General features: G+C 46.1%; 1 protein-coding gene across 3 annotated transcripts in view; it reads left to right on the top strand.

The window, feature by feature from the left end:
- Positions 1-18,195, top strand: part of ANKHD1 (ankyrin repeat and KH domain containing 1) — a 1,723,611-nt gene that overhangs the window by 82,600 nt on the left and 1,622,816 nt on the right. For all 3 annotated transcript variants that reach the window (XM_069652665.1, XM_069652666.1, XM_069652664.1), the window contains exon 2: positions 2,904-3,057. In XM_069652665.1, the coding sequence (XP_069508766.1) occupies positions 2,904-3,057 (154 nt within the window). The remainder of the gene's footprint in view (positions 1-2,903; positions 3,058-18,195) is intronic.

Raw genomic sequence — 18,195 nt, 5'->3', positions numbered from 1 at the left:
TGCAGCGATCGGGAGCCACTGAAGACTTTGTAGGGCAGGAGAGATGTGGTCCCTGGGCTTGAGGCCAAGAATGAGTCACTGCCCTAGTTTAGATTAGCTGGAGGAAGTAGCAGCGTGGACGAAGGTGGATTAAGGAGGAGACTATTGCAATAGTGAAGCCTAGAGAGAACCAGAGCCAGGGTAACATTCGCTCTGCTTTCATTTTTTTTTTAAGTTTAAGGAGGGGTGCACAAGGGAGTGCTTGAGAGAGGATGGAAAGGAACCGAGAGGAAATGTCCTTGATGGTTTTGGATGAGCAAGGGGCAACCTGTTTCGAAGCGACCTTCATGGAGTTCACAACGCTGAATTCTTCTGGAGAGACGGGTGAAGGAGGAGGGTGAGAGGTGAAGCGAGGCAAGGGTGAGGGATGGGTTGGAAGAGAGTGTGACAAGGCTGTTCAGTATGTCCTAGTTTTTGGAGGTGAAGTGACTGGAGAGTGTATTGCAAAGGGTCTGGGAAGGAGTGGCACGTTCCCTGCAGATTTTGAAGAGGTCAGCCGTGTTGTTGGACGCACCAGATACTCGTCCCTGATTGTGGGCCTTTTCTTTTGCACGGATCGTGAGTCTTTAGTGCTGTTGGAGCAGGCGGCTGGCCAGTTTGTCAGAGGGTGAACCTGAAGTTTGCCATTTCTGTTCTGCAGCCGTGCACTTACGTTTTTGGTCTGCAAGTTCAGAGTTGTACCAAGTGTTGCACTTAGAGGCAGGTTTCAGGTGGATCCTCATGACTGGGGCAAGGATGTCAAGGGTGTTGGTAATGGAAAGATGGAGGTTGCGGAGGGCAGATTCAGAGGTAGTTTCAGTTGGGTGAGCAAGGGGGAATGAAGGTAGAAGTGAAAGCGGCAACTGACACTCGTTTCATCGGATGGATGTTCGTGAACGAGGTTGGCAGTGCTTTTGGAGGAATTGTCACAGGGCCGTAGGGACCCAGGTGGGAGGAGCGAAGAGTGGTCCGATGAAGAGAGAGGGGTGACCAGAGGAGATGAGGGAGGTCGGAATGGATGATGGTGTACAGCGTGTGCCTTGCAGAGTGGGTTGGACCAGAAGGAAGAATGGAGAGGGATATGGAGGTGCAGAGGCCAATGAAGAGGGTGGATGCTGTGCACGGGGAGTCTAAATGGATGTTTAAGTCTCCCAGGAGCAGCAGCTTGGAGCTGGTAGAGGGTAAGGAGGAACAGAAAGCAGCCCACTCAGAGAAATGGAAAGAAAGCGCCTGGTGGCTGGTAAATGGTAGCAATGGTCATAGTGCAGAAGGGAGAGATGACCAATTTGCATACTAGGCTCTCAAAGGACGAATAGAGCTGAGTGGGTAGGATGGAAGAAGGAATCCACTCGGGAGGGTTAATGCAACCCCACCGCCAGCCAAGTGAAGCCGAAGCTTGGCGGTGATCTTAAAGCCGTCGGATAAGAGCGAGTCAAAGGAAGTGACTGAGCTGGCATTGAACCAAGTCTCAGTGAGTGCAAGTATGTCAGTGTCTGTGTCGAGGAGAATGCAGATGTCAGCAGAGTTAGTTGGCTGAGCGAGGGTTTGCCAGCTGGAGACGTTCACTGCCTTTGAAAGTGTTTGAGGTGGAGTTCAGGGGCGTTGTACATCAGTCGGAGGTGACAGAGCAGGGGGTGGGGGGGTAGTAGGGACAGAGGCCTGAGAAGGAAGGAAGTTGATGAGAGATGGCAGGATCCGGTCAAAGATGAGGTTGGCTTGAGGGCCTTGAACCATGATTGTGCCCATAAAGTAGACATTAATGCAGCAGCAAGAAGAGAAGAAGCCTGCCACTTGGTGCCGCCATTAATGGTAGTGGAGGAGTAAGGGGAGAGAGTAGAGCTGAGATGGAACAGAGAAAAGGATGTCGGTGAATATTTCACTGGAGGATGTGCTGACATGGGTGTCTGCAATTGGGAGGCCAGGGCTTTCAGCAAGGATGTTTGATTTATTTATCTATCTATTTATTTTTTTGCAGTGCACAGTTTGGACCTTAGCTCCCAGGCGGGCAAGTGTCTGTTAAGAGTAACAGACACAAAACCATGCAGGATGGGAGCCTTTTACTAGGACACAACACCATGCAGGAAATGGGCACACCTAAATTAATTATTTTTTTAACTAAGATACAAAACAATGCAGCCTGTGGGAAACACCTAAATGTGGCAATTGAAGACACAAGTATTGCAGTACAGAAGTGGAAGCGGTGGAAGTGAGAGCCCAGGAAGGGAAGACCATGTAAGAGGTTATTGCCCTTGAAGTACAGGGGAGAAGTACCAGCTGAGATGTATCGTTGAGAATGTCAGAAGTGGCACAGACAGTCTATGGGAGATGAGGCAGGAAAAACGGAGCAAACGGTCAGCACTCGCATAACAGCAGAAGGGGGGTGGGTGGGGGGAGATCCCATATTCCAAGGGCGTGTGGATGAAGTCCCCAGCGTCACGGCTCATTGTTTGCCTGTAGTAGGTTACAGTGGCCCGCACAGCCCAGCCAGGGTGGGACAGGGGCCTTAAGTGTGTTCCTTGGGAGGGGGCCGGCCGGCATTTATCTGCCGGCTACTGTGATGCACCTCCAAGAGGAGGGGCACAACCAATCATGAAGCAGGACAGTCAGGCATTGCGTGGACTCTGTCCCATGTTATTTGGCGGCGGACCATGTTGGAATATGGAAAAGGCAGACGTGAGTGTCCCAGCTGGCCTCTGCAAATAAAACGGGCAATCTCCCCCCAAATTGCCTCTGTTTTACAAGTTGGTGTATTGGATTCACCACTCCCGTGTCCTCAAGGTGGAATGGGGACAAGTGATTTGTAAAGTACTTTTAATGAAGGTAACATGTACTTTGGCTAAATTAATTCATTTTGGTTTACAACTGTATTTTTGTGTCTTCATTAGGTAGAGTCATTTATTTTGGACCAAGAGGATCTGGATAACCCAGTGCTAAAAACCGCTTCAGAACTCTTCTTGTCAAGTGCTGTGGAAGGAACAGATTTGAGAACTGTGGATCCAGAGACCCAAGCAAGACTTGAAGCCTTATTAGAAGCAGCAGGTATAGTTAAATTATTTTGTCAAGTCAGAGCTATTCAGTATTGGGGATTAACAATCCAACAGCATTGTTGGGTGAACATGAACAACATGGGGAATCGCAGTGTAAATGACATCATATCTTACGCTTATAATGTAGTCCTGGTATATCATTCTGAGCTATAAACTGTATTATAGTTTCCCACTCTGTGAGAAATGTTGACCTTTCCCCCTTGAGAGTGGCTTCAATCTCGCACATAGATGCAACAAACCATAATTTCACCCGCCATTCTCTTAGGTCAGGTGCGGTAGGGGACTTGAAATTACCTGCCAGCACTACTCTAGCGACAACCAGGAATTGCTTAGGTAATTTTGCAGACATGTAGTGCCCTTCCAGGTCTTCTTCTCCAAGCAATATCTCTAAAGGTTCCATGGGAAATTCAATCCCGCTTATCTTATTACCGCCTTGATGCCTCCAGGTCTTTGTTGTGCTTTATACATTTTATTACATTACCTTTAGCCAACATTTCCTTCCAATAGGGTTTGATCAGTGTACAGAAACACCATGTGTGAAAGAGGGTCCCCGGAGCCTGTGCACACATCCAGCAACGGTTTGAAATAGGACTCATGGAGTCGTACAGGAGTGGGATACCACTGGAATAGCAATATATAACTATTCTTTCAACAGCACACATCTGGGTGATTTACCGGCCCTACTCCACACATACCATGTGAGGTCCCCTATTGGAATGTTCCCAGTCCACTTCCCACTTAAACTGTAGGTACAACAAGGCTTAAAACGACAGGCAACTCAATATCGTGAACAAACCTTACGGGTGGAGTTTGCCCCAACGAAGATCTTCAAAATAAGTCATGTCACCTTTGCACAGGCGATCAATGATGAAGTTGTATATAAATATTCTTGTCAATGTTCCGTACTAGGAATACCTGTTTTGCACTTATCGAAAGTCAAGGGCTGTTCAGGCTCAAATAATAGGCCCAGTCATTCCTAGCCTCCTTCAACCTACCTTGCAAACCTACCCTGCTGGCAGCCTGGTAGAAATACAGGTATATTCCAAATTCGGTTAAGGGGGAAAAGGGAATGTAGTGCCCAAATACTTTGGGGCAGCTTTTTCCCAATATTCCATCAAAACCCGGGTTGTCGGTAGTAGACTAAACTTCTTCCGAGCCCCAGGTGACCTCCAACACCAGTCATGTAAAGGACTCTGAATCCTGGATTGTTCAGTGGTCAACCAGTGTTCAGGGTTTCAGGCTGCATTCATACTTGGATTTTTATTTTGCAGGTAGGACACTAAAAGACTTCGTCAGGACCTTGTGGCTCTTGCAAGGGATTAAGGCTAGGACACGAAGGCACCTGAATACCAAGCAAAGTTTTTAAATTGATGTCTTTGCAAATGGGTAGCAAATTAAGCTACTGTCCAAGAGGCATAATAGTCTTTCCTGTGGCCGTAGTTCATCTGAACAGCATCAATTTTCAGACTGAATTTGCAAAGCTTCAAATGTTAAATTTGTACCGTGCACCGTCACCAACAGAGTTGTTCCCCAGGCGCTCTGGCGGATCTGTAAATGAGAAGGTGGGATGGGTTGCTAGGTGAAGTGGGAGTAGGATAGTGAGAGGAGTGGTGTTCTGTTGGCAGCTTCAACTCGGTATACACAGGGTGCTGAGCTTTGTTGCGAGTATTGGGTCGATGCCAGTCCTTGTGTGCTGTTGGTGTTGCTTATGTGGTGTTGTGGTGTTGTGAAGTGCATGCAGGTTTTTGTGCGAGAGATGGTTGTGTGAGATTTTTGAGTGAGATAAGTTTGCAGAAATGCTGAGTTTTTTTGTTAGTCGGTTGTATGAAGGTTAGCAGAAGTTCAGGAATCTGTCCGAGTGTGGCACTTGCCAGTCCTCCCAATTTAATCAGGGTGGGCAAAAGGGCTATGCCTGGCAGGGTTTGGTTTGTGTGGGATGCTCACTGTGCTGTTCTAACGCGCTTTGCAAGTGTTCTGATTGCTCCTCGCCGTTCTATTCTAGCCAGTTCTGTAGGTGTTCTAATGCTGATGGATTGATTAATGTGGGTTGAGTGTTTATTCTCCTCCTTGGGCGCTGGGGCTGGTGAAGCGGAATCCTCTCAAACTTTCTCTCTGAATGCGTCTGCCGGTTCGGTTATGTTATGTCCGGGGGGATTTGGGGAGTGGGTGAGTCATTTAGGCTCTCGTCCGGGTCTGAGTATGCGATCAGTCTCTGGAGGTCTCCTTTTGTGGCTATTTCCCATGATATCTTATGGTCTGTTGTGTGGTCGGTTCTTTGGGTTCAGTGTTTGTCCATTTGAGAGTGGCCGAGGTTGGTGTTATTTTCGTTGTTGTTTTAATGGGGTGCGCATTTATAGTGCGTCGCTGTTGTGGTTACGCTGTGAAGAGCCGTGATTTGAGGAGTTTCCTGAATTCTAGGTGGTTTGTTGTGTTCCGTATATTCTTAGGTAGGTCATTCCAGGTTTTCGGTGCCTGGTGAGGGAAAGAGGATCCTCAGTTTTCTTCTGTTATATGGTTTTGGCTCCAGGCGGATGTCTGTGCTTGATCAGTGTTCTTGTCGTTTGATGTTGGCGTAGTTTATTGCTTTGGAATTCTGCGCCTTGTTTGTGTATTGCTCTGTGCGTGATGCACATGGACTTGAATTTTATTCGCTGTTTTAATGGTAGGCCGATGGAATTTGCATACTCCAGTTGACACTTGAGGGCCCCAACCTCCATAGATCTGCTGGAATAAACAGAAGAATTCTGCTTAGCTGGGACAGTTTAAAAAGCTACATCTGACAAAACAGCTCACCTGGACATCAAGGCAGAGGTCAGACCCCAGAACACTCCATGATTCACCTTCCTTCCCATGGTTTGCAACCCAAAGGTTTTAGGAGGGAAGACTCGGGCGATTCAGGTTACGGAGAAGATAACCAGACCCAAGAATGTCCTCCGTTTTGGAAGCCTTCAATTTCAGTCCACTGCTCTCTACCTAGTTACACACAGCCTTTAAAGCAGATGTCGGCTATGTCAGGTCCTCTACTGGATGACTTGCATGCAGTGTAGCTGTGTGCCCTTGCATATGAATGATAGGGGTCACATGGTGTAAAAGGTGCACTCAGCACTAGCCTTTGACTAGTGCTGATATTTGACTTTTGGGGGGGGGTAGGAAATGGTGTCCTGTGTCTGTATAGAATGTAGGCAGCCAGTGACTTCTGTATTGCTGGGTTGTAGCTTGTAACTTGCTTTCCTCCCCTTTGGAGATATCTAGAGACTGTAGAATTTTATAAGCCGCTGCCTATAGACACTGAATAATAATGGAGGGCGAGGTGATGGCACAGTGGTCCCTCAATTCATTAAAACAAAAAAAATATTTTTAAATGATTTTATTCTTTTTATCCGCAATTCATTTTTAACAAAGAAAAGACATACGGCTAAGGAAAGCCTTAGTTTCAGTGATTCAAGAAAAAAAAAATCACTCCACTAGCTGTCAGTGACAGGAGCCACTATGGTAAGCCTGTGTAAAACAAGGCGATGGTCCTGCATGTCAAAGACCAATGAATAGTTCAACAGAATGTATAGAGACCTTGTTTGCATGGTCTCAAATATCATTCCAGCCACGTTTCTGGTGGCAGCCTAATTAAAAGGTGTACAGCAGGCCTTATAGCTGAATCGTGACCACATTTTTCTAAAACCTTGGAAATCCAAGGCAGGATGATGGTTGCTTGGGTAACCACATAGGGCTTCTACAAAGGGTGAGTCTGAATAGCTTGCTTAGGAGAGGTGGGGGACAATACCTAAAGGCATGGAACGATTAATAAAAGTATCAATCCAAGAGGATTAAAACCTCATACTCCTTGTTTGGAATGATACCTTGAGGACTGGAGGTGAGATGAATGCTGGATGCAAGAGGGGGGACCATCGACAAGATGGACCCTTTAAAAGGTTTTTTTTTATTTTTTTTTTCGAACAGGTTAAAACAGTGCCATCTTCAGGTTGTCCTGGAACAATGCTCTAGCTTTAGTGGCCACATTGATCTCTGTTGGCCTTTTTGGTAGGTGGACCATACCAATGGCAGCCTCCAAGGCTAGCTGCATTTGCATAAAATTGTCACGTTTGAGGTTGCCTGATGGTGGAGGTTGACCATTCCAATTTGATTACAAAATGGCTACAGCAATTTCATGTAGGCTCGGAAAGGCCTGGTGTGAGAAAAGGAGAGCATTTTGATGTTAAAATAAGGTTGAAAAACCTGATATAGTGGTCAAACTAACGTATATGAAGTGCATGTAGAAGAGAAATTAGACTAACATTTCTGGGTACAGTAAGGGCCAGTCACTGGCCCTTTCTCATGAGGAAGGGGTGTTGGTGAGTAGGAAACTATTGTGTGCAGAAATTGTCACACAAATTAACAGCATCTGGTTTAAAAGGGCAGTCTCTAGACTGAGATGAAATGCCCCTAGTCTAAACCATGAAGATGACTACTGCCTGTTTGCAGTTAACACTTTTGGCGTTGGCTTGGAAATTCTGTGCTTTCTAAGACCGCAGGATCACTGAACTCTGAGGATCCTTGTGTTGACTCGGAGTGAACATTTGTAGACTATGGAATAGATTGCTTTGTTGGGAGTGTTGTGGGCTGGTCAATCATAGAGTGGAACTTTACATTTTGGGTCTTCTTAAATAAGTTTTGGAGGCACTGAAATACCACATGTTGAAAAGGGCTCCTTTTTAGTACCTGCCCAGAATACCATTGAAGATTTAAAGCAAGTGACTGGTCTTAAGCGTGCAATAATTGCCTGCACATGGAATGCAAGGGGCGGTAAACATTTCAGCTTGTAAGATTTTCAAAGCAAAGGCACTTCCATCACCAAAGATGCGTTGTCCTATCACGATATGAGATTGCCATAATGTGTATGTAATTGTCCAGCATCCTTGCATGCAGAGATGCAAAGGAATGTCGCAGCATCAGTAAAACCGTTGATCTTCATGCTCGCAGAGGCCAGAATTTAAATCAAGCTACCCATGTCCTTTAGTGCTCGTTATCTGCTGCTAAATGAAAATACAAGAGCCTGTGTTGGCCCATCATTTATCTCAAACTTTGGGCAGTTACCCCACAGCGACAACACTGTGCCAAGTTCCATACATATGACCCCACCAACAGCAGTCATTGAGGATGATCAGTAAGTGAAGACCCCGCCCATGTATATTAATTGCTCCAACTCGCTCACCTGGCTTGCCCTTGTTTTGCATCCTTCACTGCTTCTGTAAATCTCAGACTTGTGGCTCTTCTTATGCTTTGGGATCTTTCTTTTCTTGGGAAAACAATGATGGATAACTGAGTGAGTCAAGTTTGTAGTTGTTCATGTTGGGCTTTTGGGTTTATTCAGGGAATTTGAGCTCGGACCCAGAACAAGTAATTGTTTGGTAAACAGCATCTTCTTTGAAAGAGTTGACACATTCTCTTGAAGTGCATCCAGGTGCTCAGTGTTGGTGTCTCTCCATGAGTGTTCGGGATTCATTATTCGTATAACAATTGTTCCTAAATAGAGGTGTGTTCTTTTTTTTTTTTTCTTTTTTTCAAGTACATAAAACAATTTCATGTAGAACCTTTACAAGATAACAAATATAAAAAAGCATCATACAATAAAACCTTTCCAAAGTTAGGGAATACAAAATTAGAAAATATAAAAAATCTTAATATTTTGTATCAAAACCACCATTTACAAAACTTTCAACAATCTTATTTGTGCTCAGTTTATAGTTCATAAAAAGACCCTCAATGAATTTTCCTCTAGGGAGTGTAATAGAGCTCAATTATTGTTTAATTCCAATTCCTTTTCAATATGCTTACAAAAGCTTACCAATTCATAGATTAATGGTTTGTAGGTTCCCTGCATCATTCTTAGCCACAAAAATTCCAGACAATCGTTATATTCAATATTGACAAATTTCATAAGTCTATCAGTTCTTATTTTCTTAAAATGAGGACAGTAAAGGATAAGATGTTTCATAAGGTTCACTACATTCCTCAAAGCGACATCTAACGCGATCTTTGGTGTCAAACATCTTCCAGTTCTTCGTTCTTTCCCTTGTATACAAAAGATTAAATCTAAATCGAATGTATATCTTTCTAGTATGTTCACAAGGGAACATCGTAATATGCTCAGAACGTGGGATGCGCTGCTTAACGTGTAACCCATACTCTTTAAATAGCTTATAGGACATAATCTTGTCTATCATAGAACACCAATCTGTTTCAAAAACCTTTTCTTTAGCATAGCAGGGATGTTTATATATATATATCCTCCACAGCGATGTTCACTTCAGACAATACTTGTTGCATTTTCAAATGGTAATTATGGAATGAATTAGGTTTATGGTTACTTAACATAGAGTTCATGTCCATATACAACGAGTTAGTAGGGGGATAGTGAATCTTTACATAGTTGGATAGCTGCCTCTCTTTGCATCGAGTAGAAAGAGACCCCAACCTCAGTTCGTGTTGGATGATAGCATTTGGAACAGACATGGGTAAGATCATTGCAGATTTCAAATATATGCCCTGTAAGGTGTCGAGCATAGAAGCCATATCACATAAACAGACATCAGGTGCATAAAGAATTACGGTCTCAATTTTTAGTGTCATAAATTCTATTAAAGGAGTTAGTGAAAATTTGCAGTACCGAGTGTATATCTTTTTCAATTGGGACAAAAGTGGTCTAGTCTTGCATTTAATAATTTCAGACCATGAAATAATAGAATTTTGGGCTGATAAATGATACCTTAAGTAAATTGCATAATTGGTACAGGATATTTGTTTACCCATAATTTGCCATCGGTAGTTACCTTTTTTAGATTTGACTCCAAATTTCATAATAGCTGTTTTTATTGGATTTGGAGTCAAATTATGAGCTTTTGCAAATTCTTCAAAAAAACAAAAGTTTGATTTGAAGTCCTCCAGGAGTGGGGTCAAACAAAATAATATCGTCTGTGAAGGCAATGCATTTTAAATGAATGCTCCCCACTTTAACAGAAAACAGGTTCCTATTTTCCCAGTTCGCTCCTAAGTCAGACATATATAGGTTAAAAAGGGTAGCCGCAAGATTGCAACCCTGTTTTAAACCTATTGCTATCGCAATTGGAGTAGTGGTACCACCTTCTGATGTTGTTCTAATTTTGTACGATGTATTCGTATGCAATTTAACAATCCAATACAACAAGACTGTAGGAATTCCAAATTTTGCGATTTTCATTCACAACAAATTACGCACGACATTGTCAAAGGCTGAGTTCATGTCAATCATTGCAATATAAACTGGAGTTCTTTTCCTTTGCTCCTCCGATGACATGTGCCATAATAGCTGCGTTTAATGCAGTACTCGTATTCCTCCTAAAACCAGTTTGATATTTTGAATATAGACCATTTGCTTCAATACATTTCTCAAGGTCATGTAATAGAAGAATAGCAAAGATTTTAGCCTCAGTATTGATTAGTGAAATTGGTCTATAATTCTCCGGTAAAGATGGATCACCTTTTTTGTATATAGGGATTATGTTTGCTGATAGCCATGATAATGGAATATCCCCCGTGTTAATAATGGTTTCAAATTTAGTTTTTATAATGACAGCCCATAACTCCGGGTCCGCCTTATAAAGACACGGGGGAAGCCCATCTGGTCCTGCAGCTTTAGAATAAGATAACCGAGTAATTGCCCATATAATATCACAGAGATTCCAGTTCAACCGTGGGATGGTGGTATACCCCAAATGAACACTTGGAACGTGTCGAAACTCATATGGAATCTGATATTTAGCCGTGATATGTTTGACATGTCTGATCGGGAATACAATTAGGCATGGTTAGTACAACACATTTATTATCAGCATTTATAGTGCACCAAATTACACGTGTTCTGTGCCGTAATTGCGCGGATAAGTGCACAACTTTCCTCATTGTGTCTTGAAATACGGGCGAATCTCAAATCTTGTTTGTAGGCAGACAGAATTAAGTTCTGCCTTACCTTACTATCTTCACTGCCTAAATTGCTTGTCTTCAGATGTCTCGGTGCCCTATTTTTATCCCTTTTTAGAAGTTTACATGTGGAATTGTATGCATGATTATGTATTACATTGCTTTGTTTTTTACGAAACCTCATAAGAGCTGCATTAACTATTTCAGAATACTGAGTTCCTGGTATAGATCCTAAGTTTCCTCCTTCTTGGCGGATCCCCTCCATCTTTATGGATACTTGTTTTACCACCTGGTTACACATCCCTTGATTCCACCCGATGGAGTGTAAAGGGGGATTAATTTCCATCACTTCTAATGCTATATTGGGCCTTAGCGTTTGACATTTCAATTTTAAAATTGTGGAAATTTGTGCATGATCTCCAATCACTATCTGTCCTATTTCTAAAGGGGTCATATGCCTTAGTAGATTAGGAGATACATATATAATCGATCATTGAATTCTTCTTACCTCGTTCCTATGTTATTTTAAATTTCATATCATTGGATACCAATAAATCCATGTCCCAATCGGTTAGAATTTCCCTGAATTTAGAACCTCTAATACGTGATAAAGTCGATAGGTTTGGTATATCACTCTCAGTCATATTTCTACAATCACAATTAAAATCCCCACCTATGCTAAATTCACATGCCCGGTAATTACGAGACATGAATTCTAAACACATTTCCAGTTTATCCAACATTTGATCAATTGTAATGTTTGCGGGATTCCAATATAAAGAAATAATCATCAGTGAAGGAAATTCACTTGAAGGCATATTAAGATGGATCCCCAATAAATTTGCAGATTCCCATGCCAATTTTGAGTGAGCTTTGAGAGATGCATTTACTGCTACCACTAAACCCCCAGAGGGATGCCCTTGAGAGTTTCTGTGCAGGTAAATAAAAGGGTGAATAACCAGCCAGCAAAAGAGGTTCAGTATTCATGAATTCCTGCACCATAATTATCATAGGTTGATCATTGAGTGATAATGCAGAATGCCATTTCATTAAGTTCACAGATCCACAAGAATTCCATGAAATGATTTTAAATTCTATGTTCTTAGATAGCTATGTATCAGAAAGAGATGTTTTAGGACACATTATAGCCGTAAGCATTGGTTCCAACCACTGCAAACCTTTTGCATTGGCTACCGTCTTCAATAGCTCCAATATTTCACCCTCTGAACCCATCATAGGACTCGTGACAGATATACCGGATTTGAGAGACTTTCCATCGCCCTCGTTTAAGGGTTTCAAAAATTCTATTGCATCATTCTCAGATGCAAAAGTAAAAAGTTTCAATCCCCTGTTTTTTATTTCCTCACAACTAAACCAGATGAATTTCATTACGGCCTCGGAGCTGAGATAATAAGCAGCCCTAAAATTATTTACTGTTGCCAAAGAGACCCTTTTGATATCATCAGATTTTACCATTCTCAATTGTGGTATTCTAGAGAACAAGGAAAATATAAATGAACGATTAATTTGTCGATCCGTCAAATTAGAGGAATCGCCCTTGAATCCGATAATATACTGTCTTTCAGCCTCGACATGCAGGGGCTCAGTTTGATTTATATTATTTACTGGAGCTTTAGAAGATATAACTTTCAAAGGAGCACTAATAAGAGCATGGGAAGATTGAGTTGATGAAGATGTAATGTTACTAATTGCATTTAGATTTTCCAGATGTTTAGTTTTGCTCGTGTTTTCAATAAATTCATAATTACTGTGTAATGGGCCCTTCTCGTTCTTAATTTCATATAATGATCTACTTGGCGCAGGGCCACGAATTAATATACGATTAGGGGCATATAGAGATTCAACCTTGTTAAGTTTACTCATTTTAGGGTCCTCAGACGAGACTGTGATAGGTACCCCAACCACTTCAGTTTTTTTGCCCTTACCGTTTACCGCAACTGAGGACATATTTTTATTTAGAACATACTCCCTGTTTACAGTTGTTCCTACGCTTGTATCCTTCATTGTTTGTTTCTTCATTCGTACCATGTCCCACAACAAATAGCTCATTTGTTTTTAGGAACTTTGGTTTTATTGGCAATTTTTCAGAAAAAGAAACGATGTCAACACCGGGAGCAATATGAATATCACATTTAACATCATCAAACCCCCGGGGTCTCCCTCCCCTCCGGCCCCCTCTCTCCCCCTCCCCAACCCTCCCTCCCCAGATCAGTATCCCATCAAAAATCCAACCGCAGGAGTTGTCATCAGTACTCCTAGTTCGGTGCCTTGGAGCTGTGCTATGCGTTCACGTAAATGCTGGCTTAGACGGATCCGCTGTCTCCCGGGCCGTGGATTACACCATTGTCCTTGAGTGGTACTCTCTGGGCTCCATCGCCCTAGCGCCCCAGGTTTTCTACATAATGTCAGTGAGCGTCCCACCCCCATGTCTGGTAAACCCCATACCAATTTGCCTGGAAGGCGCTCGATTCGTTGTTTACCATGGCCGTCTGTTTATCCATGAGAAACATGTTCTTGAGTTTTTTTAGCCAGTCTTCCTTAGAGGGGGTCTCCGGGCTCTTCCACCTTTGCACTAGGGCCACTCTTCCTGCTCGCAACATAGTCTCCCACATTCTTGGGTACCTATATATTTCCGCCTCCTCCGGTGGGAGGCCCAACAACATCGTCAACGGATTGTGTGGGAGTAGTTCCTCGGTGACCTCCGCCATCCACCCCTGTACCTTCTTCCAGAACCCCTGTACCTTAGGGCATAACCACCACATGTGACCCCTCGTCCCCACTTGACCACATCCTCTTGGGCATCCGGGGGACACCCCCGAGAACATCTTGGATAATTTCAATTGGTCTCTATACCATCCCTGTAAGATCTTAACGTTGTGATCCATGTCCGACGTGAATAGGTTCCCATGGAATGCTATTTTAAATGCCCTGGACCATGCGTCCTCAGAGAGCCTCTCCCGCCAAGTCATTCCAGAACCCACGAAACCCTCTCCTCCCTTCCAATTTAACAGTGTTCAATATTTGGTACATTTGGATACTACCCCCCTTCCTTTTTGTGGCCTTGTCCAGTAACTTTTCAAAGGGGGTCAACTGTCTCCGCAGGTTCAGGCCCCAAGTCTGGTCGCAAAGGATGCCCTTCAGGCGCAAATATTCAAAAACTGAAAGAGACCCCCGCCCAAGCGCATCTCGCAGCTCCTCGTATTCGAGGAACTCGCCCTCCTTGAACAGTTGCCCCGCCCACTCCAACCCCCCATCCGACCAGGACTGGGCATTCCTGAATCCCCTGCTGCCTAGTTTGAGCAGGTGGCCCCAGAGCGAGGACATCGGGGAGGGCCATGAAGTAAGGTGTGCGGTTGTGGGTCCTTCCTTCCAGATCGACCAAAGTATTCCCAGGGTTGGGTGGGTCCGCAGTCTGTTTGGGATGTGTTTACGCAGCAACCACAGAAGGTCGCGTACTTTCAGAGGGTGGGCAGCCATGTCCTCGAGATAAGACCAATAGGTGCCCATCCCCTCCTTCATATGCTCCACCAGGACCCGTAGCTGGGTGTCCCGGTGGTAGAGAAGGATGTCCGGCAGCCCGAAGCCACCCTCCTCCCTAGGTAATGTTAGAATGGCCCTCCCTATCCTTGGGTTCTGCCCTTGCCATACAAACTCTCGGACTGCCTTCTGTAGGTCTCGAAACTTCTGGTCGGGGACCCTCGTTGGGAGTGCCGTAAAAAGATACAGCTGTCTCAGCAGGATATTCATCTTCACCTCCGTCATGCGCCCATACCAGGATAGGATCATACCACCCCACCTCCTCCAATCCGATGTAATCTCCGCCATAATGGGCCCATAATTCGCAGAGGCCAATTTTGAGATCTCTCTCGTTACGAGCACACCCAAGTACCTAATGGAGTCCCTCCCCACCACGATCCCCGCACACCTATCCCGGTGGTCCAGCCCCGGGTCCTGGACCCTCATAGGGAGTAACACTGATTTGGATGCGTTTATTTTTAGCCCCGAGAATTGCCCAAAAGTCGTCGTCGGGGACAGGAGGGGGGAGTGAGGAGTGAGGAGCTGGGCTCCACCAGGTATGCTAATATATCAGCATCTCCTCTTTTAATCCCTTTAATGTTGGGGTGGGCTCGGACCGCTATGGCCAGGGGCTCCATCGTCAAGACATATATTAAAAGGGAGAGCGGGCATCCCTGCCGCGTCCCCCGCGTGAGAGGGAATGAGTCGGAGAGATCTCCATTCACCTGTACTCTCGCCGTTGGGGGCCCCGTATAGGGCGGAAACCCAGTTCCTGATGTGAGCCCCGAAGCCCATTTGGCGGAGGAGGAGTTGCATATACCTCCACTCTACCCTGTCAAAAGCTTTCTCGGAGTGCAGGGAAAGCAGGCTTGCTTCGAGGTCTGATTCTTGGACATGGTGGATTAGGTCTATCGTCTTCCTGATGTTATCGGAGCCTTGCCTGCCCCCTATGAACCCCACTTGATCCCTGTGAACCAGCTTGGGCATTATCCCCTCCATCCGTTTACCTATCACCTTGGCCAGAATCTTAACATCTATATTGAGAAGGGAAATCGGGCGATATGAGGAGCATTCGGTGGGGCAGTACCACTATTATGGCCCTCATCATGGTATCCGACAGAGAGCCCCCCCCTCTAACACCTCGTTAAGCACCCTCACCAGATGTGGGGCTAGGATAGCCCGAAACCTCTTATAGAAGTATACTGAGAAGCCGTCTTCCCCTGGGGACGTTCCCACCTTCATCCCACTGATCGCATGCTCCACCGCCTCTTCCGTCACCCGGCCCTCTAGACCCTCTGCCATTTAGCCTGTCAAGGATGGGATCTGGATGGAGTCCAGGAAATCCTCAATCTGAGTGTCATCCCCGTCATATTTTGACGAGTATAACTTTTCATAGTAACGGTGAAAGGCCGCTCCAATGTTCGGGGTGTCGTGGTCTAATGATCCCCGTTCATTCTTCACTGCCTTCACAGTTCTGTTCCTCTGAATCTCTCGAAGTTTCCAGGCCATGATCTTGTCAGCTCTGGCCCCCTTCTCATAATACTTTTGTTTCACTAGTTGGAGGCTCCGCTCGGTCTTATGTAACAGGAGGTCTTTCAACTGGAGTTTATAGTTTTCTAGTCAGGCAATCTGTTCCCTTTCCAGGGGTACCTCCGGGAGGCCACCTGGCTGAAGTTGGGTTATCTTTTCCCTCAGGGACTTTTCCTGGGCCTCCCTCTCCCTCTTTTTCTGGGCTCCCATTCTAATGAGAACACCACGTAAGGTTGCCTTAAAGGCGTCCCACAGCACGTGTGTGCCCACCTCGCCATTGTCTTTCAGCTCGAAATACTCCGAGATGGCGCCCTGCACTTCCTGTGCCAGAACTTCGTCCTTCAACAGGGAGTCATTAAATTTCCATCGCCCTCTACTGCCACTCCGCGGACCAAGTCGTGGTCGGACCAAGGGACCGGGTCAACCCTGTGGCCAGAAACATGTGGAAGAAGGGGTTCGTCTACCAGGATGTAGTCTATACGGGAGTATGATGTGTGGATTACTGAGTAGTATGTGAAAGAGGGGAGCCCCGTCCTGGGAGTCTGAATGGTGTCCACCATGCCCAGCTCCGCGTTGACCCTCTGGAAGGTACGGGCCATGGTTTCATCTGCAGCCCTAGTGGGCTGGGTCCCCAAGCGTTTTCGATCCGCAATTGGGTCTAGGACCATATTGAAATCCAAGCCTCCCCCCCCACCACCACCACCACCACCAACATCCCATGAACAAACAATTTAAATCTGTCCTTCACTCCCTCCCAGAATTGCGCCTGGCCTTCATTGGGGCCGTACACGACTGCCAGAGTCAGAGGGGAGCCCCGCAAAGAGCCCCTTGCCAACAGATATCGGCCCTCTGGGTCCTTCACCATGGCTTCCACTTCAAAGCCAACATCCCTTGCTAGCAATATGGCTACCCCACTTTTCTTGGTTCTGTGGGATGCGCTGAGGTCCTCCCCGATCCCGCCTCCTCGGAGTTTTGGTTCCTTCCCCCGAGCCCATTGCGTTTCCTGAAGAAAGAGCAGATCGAGCTTTGCCCTCCTGAATTCCCTGCAGACTGAGGATCTCTTGGTGGGGGTGTTCAACCCCCGCAACATTAAGGGAACCCACGCCCAAGGCAGGCCGATCCTCAGCCAATGTCTATGTTCAACATCTTACTGGATAGCTGACTCGCGGCACTTTTCCTTTCCAGCTCCTTTTGTGTTATGTCCTGATCCCCCCCGCCCCCCCTTCCCCCAGATGGGCCTTAAACCTGCCCCCTGGTCCCCCCTCCGAACTGAACAACCCCAACTATTCCTTCAACCCCCGGCGTCCAGCCAAATAGTTCCACCATTGCTGGTAATTGGCCGGACCACCAGCCTACTGCCTCCGGCTGGGCTAATGTCGAAATCACTCTTCCTTGAGCCCCCCGTCCCCCTCCCACAGATAGCCGACATACTTGCTGTTCTGGGAGGCCTCTTACGTCCTTGGACCCCATGGAATAACGGTACTCCTGGAGGGTGTGGCGCCAACTCATCCGGTCCCCCTTCCTCTCCCTCCAACCGGCGGTCCTCGGGGGGCCAAGAGCGATGACCCGGCTGGGAGACTGCCCTCTCTCCTTTAGGCAAAACCGTTCCGTGGGGGGGGGGCTTATCTTTGAGCGGGCACACGCCCCACCGGCCTCTGGTGGGGGGGGGGCGCCCCCTCACACTTTATACGCCCCTTTCCCACTGTTTGTGGTCATCTGTTCCTGAGATGGGGGGGGTGGGGTGGCGACGATGTGTGTAAAATTGTGATCGGATGAAGGTCCAGGCAAGGCCCCTGGGGAAGGGGGGGGCGCAGTGCCCACGGCATGCTGATTAAATTCTATCGGCTATGTTTTCTTCAGAGTTCGTCTCCAGGCGGGCACTCACCCTGGGAAGGAACCCAGAGGCCACCACCTGTGTGAAATCCCTGTTCGGGGACCCCCCCCCCCCCCCACCCTCCCCTTAGAGGTCCTATTGCTCGGGTGGGTCTGGGGTCGTCTCACCTGTCAATTGGCTCCGGGCGTCCCTTTGTAGGCTCCCCGTAGTTGAGGGGGTCGTGCGGGCCCATGTCTCCTCCCGCCTGGGCCACCTAGATCTCTGGGGCGGGCGCGGATC

The sequence above is a fragment of the Ambystoma mexicanum genome, chromosome 3p, assembly GCF_040938575.1.
Source record: "Ambystoma mexicanum isolate Mex_15411 chromosome 3p, UKY_AmexF1_1, whole genome shotgun sequence".
NCBI classification, from domain to species: domain Eukaryota; kingdom Metazoa; phylum Chordata; class Amphibia; order Caudata; family Ambystomatidae; genus Ambystoma; species Ambystoma mexicanum.
This window is presented reverse-complemented; position numbering and strand designations above follow the sequence as displayed.